At 46.4% G+C, this 5,647-nt stretch overlaps 1 protein-coding gene across 1 annotated transcript; it reads left to right on the top strand.

Annotated features, from left to right (window-relative positions):
- The first annotated feature begins 848 nt into the window (after window positions 1-848).
- On the top strand, window positions 849-1,887 carry LOC109753242 (dehydration-responsive element-binding protein 1B-like). The gene has a single exon (XM_073498004.1). The coding sequence runs from the start codon at window positions 1,052-1,054 to the stop codon at window positions 1,484-1,486; it is 435 nt and encodes a 144-aa protein (XP_073354105.1). The 5' UTR covers window positions 849-1,051; the 3' UTR covers window positions 1,487-1,887.
- The last annotated feature ends 3,760 nt before the right edge of the window (window positions 1,888-5,647 follow it).

Genomic DNA, 5,647 nt, shown 5'->3' with positions numbered 1-5,647 from the left:
CTCTTCTTTACACCCACAAGTTTTGAGCTTCGAGAGACTAAGGGTTTGTGTTGCAGGTGGCATCAGTGAGCGGCGGGTGGCAAATAATGTTGAAGTTGTTCATGACAGTGGTAGAACCAGTTAATACTAAGACTAGTACTGTTAGGTTCTAAAGCTATTGTAGTACACCCTCCGTCTGAATTACTCGTCTTAGATTTGTGTAAATACGGATGTATCTTGACACTAGATATATCCGTATCTAGACAACTCTAAGACAAGTAATTTGGGATGAAGTTAATATTATTTAACTCTAGTTTGATCTGGACTTGCTCTTCATATATATGTTCTTAGTACAATTGGCCTCAGTCTAGTTTGGTTTGGAGTTCTAAGACTATGAAATCTAGTAATCTGGTTGCAATCAGTGCGTCATCCATTATGATATGTGTTATTTTGTGCTGATGTCTACTCATGATGACTAGTTTAGAATCTGTAATTTTTCTAATCCATGTAAAGTAATCATGATCCGCCCGCCACTGTTGCTTACTCTATGAGTGGCGGGAGGCCTCGATGAACTTTTTACGCCCGTCACTGCTAGACCGTTCAGCAGTAGTGTTAATGTTGTAAACCATATTTTTGTTATCAATGATGGTTTTTTCAACACCTGTTGAAGATGCTCTAACGTCCCCGAAAAAAAAAAGATGCTCTAACGTCGCGCTCTGGGCGGGCCTCCATCCTCAATCCTATGGCCAACAGGGCCGAGAAGATGTGACATTTATACAGTTGTTTGTTTCTTTATTTCGGCCACAAAGATGCCGTGTCTCGCCTCAGCTCGATATTTGTTGATGTTCGGAATAGAAATATCTACTCCAGTGCAAAACTTGCTTTTGCCTTCTTCCAGTAATAACTGATCAAAAACAAGGCACTGAGCGCGTGACCCACCACCTACGCGCAGCCGCGCTTATCTCCTTCCGCGCTACTGCTATGCCGGCGCTCTCCACCGGAGCACCGCGGCGAACAAGTAGACCAGGCCTCATCCAGCCACCGTCTGTGTCAACGCAGCAAGTCACACTTCATGAGCTCCTCCACTAAATTCGATCGATCCGTGGACGCCGCGTCCCCGTCCGACGACCAGGAGCAAGGGCTGCACCAAACAGTGTCGTCGGATCCGGCGGGGCGCACCAAGCTCAAGGAGACGCTCCACCCGGTGTACCGTGGCCTGGCCGGGGGATGGCTGTGCGAGCTGCGCGTGCACGGGACGAAGGGTTCCAGGTTCTGGCACGGGCAGGGCACCTTCGCCACCGCTGAGACGGCGGCGCGCGCGCTCGCGCTATCAGGCTGCGACGCCTGCCTCAACTTTGCCGACTCCGCCTGTTGGATGCTGCCCGTTCTCGCGGCCGGGTCGTTCGGCTTCGGTAGCGCACATGTGTTCAAGGACGCCGTGGCCACCGCCGTCGTGGCAGTCCAGCGCAAGCAACCGCTGGTGTCTCCGACGGAGATGGCCGACTAAGAGAGGACGCCCATAGCTAGCCGACGCCGAGCGCGCTGTTCATATTCAATGTCCAGCGACTTGTTGGACGAACACTGGTTTGGCGGCATAGACGCCTCATACTACCGCGAGCTTGGCGCAGGGCATGCTCGTGGAGCCATCGGCCGACGAAGATTGGCGGGAGGACGGCGGCGAGTAGATCGGTCTGGAGACTCACTACGGATATGGAGCTACTTGCTCGACTAGAGCAGTGTGAACTAGTGCTATTATTCTATGGAGCTAGTAATTGTAAATTAGTGCTAGTATTATACTCCTAGTTCTGTTCTTCCAAATATGGAAAGAAACAGAGTAGGCATGGAGGGCAATTTTTCCCCAATGTGTTCATTCACTCATATATCGAGAAAGTTTCCCGTTTCTATTTTTGGGAAGGACTCATTTGCACTTCACCACTCCCTTTTATCAGTAGCCAATAAAGTGTGAATAAGACTCTTCAACCGTAATAAAAGTGAATAGTGCGTCCATTATTGGCCCAGAACTCGAGTGAGCACGTACTCCATGATCCCAAATAAATCATTATAAGACAAAAAGTTTAGATTATATTTATGATTATATAGTACTCCCTTCGTTCCTAAATATAAGTCTTTTTAGACATTTCAAATGGATTACAACATGCGGATGCATATAGACATATTTTAGAGTGTAGATTCATTCATTTTGCTCCGTATGTAGTCATTTGTTGGAATCTCTAGAAAGACTTATATTTGGGAACGGAGGGAATATATAAAAAAGATTGCATGAACGAGCAAAAGACACACATAAGTGTGTTACACCAAATAATGGGTTGCCAAAGGAAAATCCAAGTAATGCAGAAAGAAATTGCTGATCTTGTTTTTGTGCTTTGCTTCGAGTTTGGACTATAAATTTATGATAGGTTATACTACTCCATTATTGGTCCAGAACTTGAGTATATAGGTTGCGTTTATGTATTCAAATACATTAGAGGTTTTGGAGGCTTTATAAAGGATTTTAGTTCTCGGTATGCGGATTCCACCACAAAACACGATGTGCAGGATAAGTTTCCATGGACTCACTTGCACGGTCAAAACCATGACTCTTCCTTTATTTTCGTGTCAAAAATTTCTCACAGCGACATGTGATACTGCATTCAATGGAGGGACAAAGGAATAACCCATTTTTTGTGAAAAACAGAAGTATAGAACATACACGCAATGTTAATCTTCAAGAGTCATTTTTAATTAATATAGTAGCAAGGAGGTCAAAATAGATAAATAGTTTCCAACATTGTTTCTGTACTAAGGTAATTTTTACAGCGATTCCATGGCTCCTAGGCGTCCTTCATACACATCGCACAAATTGGAGAGGCAACGACGAAGGATGTCAGCGGCATGCGTAAGAAGGATCGTCGACATGTTGGGGAACATAGTAATTTTAAAAATTTCCTACGCACACACATGATCATGGTGATGCATAGCAACGAGAGGGGAGCGTGTGTCCACGTACCCTCATAGACCGAAAGCGGAAGCGTTAGCACAACACGGTTGATGTAGTCGTACGTCTTCACGATCCGACCGATCCAAGTACCGAACGCACGGCACCTCCGAGTTCAGCACACGTTCAGCTCGATGACGTCCCGCGAACTCCGATCCAGCAGAGCTTCACGGGAGAGTTCCGTCAGCTCAACGGCGTGATGACGGTGATGATGTTGCTACCGACACAGGGTTTCGCCTAAGCGCCGCTACGATACGACCGAGGTGGAATATGGTGGAGGGGGACACCGCACACGGCTGGAATAGATCAAGAGATCAATTGTTGTGTTTAGAGGTGCCCCCCTGCCCCCATATATAAAGGAGGGAGGGAGAGGCCGGCCCTAGAGGGGGCGCGCCAAGTGTGGGGAGTCCTACTAGGACTCTCAAGTCCTAGTAGGATTCCCCTTTCCTTTCCGGAGCAGGAGAGAAGGAAAGAGGGGGAGAGGGAGAAGGAAAAGGGGGCTGCACCCCTTGTCCAATTCGGACCAGAGGGGGGGCACGCGCCTCCTTCCTTTTGGCCTCTCTCCTCTATTCCCGTATGGCCCAATAAGGCCCAATACTTCTCCCGGTGAATTCCCGTAACTCCCCGGTACTCCGAAAATACCAGAATCACTCGGAACCTTTCCGATGTCCGAATATAGTCGTCCAATATATCGATCTTTACGTCTCGACCATTTCGAGACTCTTCGTCATGTCCCCGATCTCATCCGGGACTCAGAACTACCTTCGGTACATCAAATCACATAAACTCATAATACAATCGTCACCGAAACTTTAAGCATGCGGACCCTACGGGTTCGAGAACTATGTAGACATGACCGAGACACGTCTCCGGCCAATAACCAATAGTGGAACCTGGATGCTCATATTGGCTCCCACATATTCTACGAAGATCTTTATCGGTCAAACCGCATAACAACATACGTTGTTCCCTTTGTCATCGGTATGTTACTTGCCCGAGATTCGATCGTCGGTGTCTCAATACCTAGTTCAATCTCGTTCCTAGCAAGTCTCTTTACTCGTTCCGTAATACATCATCCTGTAACTAACTCATTAGTTACAATGCTTGCAAGGCTTATAGTGATGTGCATTACCGAGTGGGCCCAGAGATACCTCTCCGACAATTGGAGTGACAAATCCTAATCTCGAAATACGCCAACCCAACAAGTACCTTCGGAGACACCTGTAGAGCACCTTTATAATCACCCAGTTACGTTGTGACGTTTGGTAGCACACAAAGTGTTCCTCCGGTAAACGGGAGTTGCATAATCTCATAGTCATAGGAACATGTATAAGTCATGAAGAAAGCAATAGCAACATACTAAACAATCAAGTGCTAAGCTAACGGAATGGGTCAAGTCAATCACATCATTCTCCTAATGATGTGATCCCGTTAATCAAATGACAACTCATGTCCATGGCTAGAAAACTCAACCATCTTCGATTAACCAACTAGTCAAGTAGAGGCATACTAGTGACACTCTGTTTGTCTATGTATTCACACATGTATTATGTTTCTGGTTAATACAATTCTAGCATGAATAATAAACATTTATCATGAAATAAGGAAATAAATAATAACTTTATTATTGCCTCTAGGGCATATTTCCTTCACAACACTGTTCAAAGGATAGGTATGGTCGACTAGAACGGGGGGGGGGGTTGAATAAGCGACTGACAATTTTAACTTTGTTCACAAATTTAGGCTCAAAGATATATGATAAGCATAACACACAACAAGTGCAAGCAAAGGTAAACATAAGATAATAACAGCATGCACAAAGTGAAGGATAGACGTAACCGCAATTGGAGATGATGGAGACGAGAATGGGTTTCCAAAGTTCTCTCTTTTGGGGGAGGTACGTCCGTTGCAGGGGTGTGGAGGCACAATACTCCTCAAGTGTCCCAATGACTCACCCTATTCTCCTCACATCCTCGCACAATGCAAGTTGTCGTGAAACCACTTGCGGTCCCCTTGAAGGCGACAATGAAAATCTGTACAAACAAGGTTAGGTCAACTTTCACAACTTAATTGGAGGCTCCCAACACTACCATGAAGCTTCACTACAATGGACCGTGGCTCTGAAGTAAACCTCTTCCATCTCAGGTGTGCCCAAACACCCAATAGTAATAAGATCCACAAGAAATGTATGGGGGGATCAAAATTCCTTTGGTTGAAGTGTAGATCTATGTCTCCTCCCTCAATCCCTAGCACATCAATAAGTTTGGTTGGCTATAGAAGGAGATCGTGCAAGATAGAGCTTAGGGCATTAATGGAGGAGAGAGGGAGACAGGAAGTGAGTGGGAGGAGAAAGAACTCCCACCTTAAAAAGCCCTCCTCTAAATCCAATCGTTATGTGCAAAAGAACTAGAGTGGTAGAACCGCTCAGGTGAGCGGTACAACCCCTTTTGCAACATACCGTGCCTGCCCGGGCCAGAGTTGTACAACGGCTCAGCCACGGTTGTGCAGGTTATAAATAATGACCGGAAAAACCGCATAGGAACCGCACTACCATCATGCCCAAACTCGAGGGAATCATGCCTCGGGAGGTGGAAGGGCCGGTATGAACACGCACATAGAGATAGGAGTGGCCGTGGAGAACCAGGCGGTACATCCGCCTGGTCACCCGGTTGT

Source organism: Aegilops tauschii, chromosome 5 (assembly GCF_002575655.3).
Source record: "Aegilops tauschii subsp. strangulata cultivar AL8/78 chromosome 5, Aet v6.0, whole genome shotgun sequence".
Taxonomy (NCBI): Eukaryota; Viridiplantae; Streptophyta; class Magnoliopsida; order Poales; family Poaceae; genus Aegilops; species Aegilops tauschii.
This window is presented reverse-complemented; position numbering and strand designations above follow the sequence as displayed.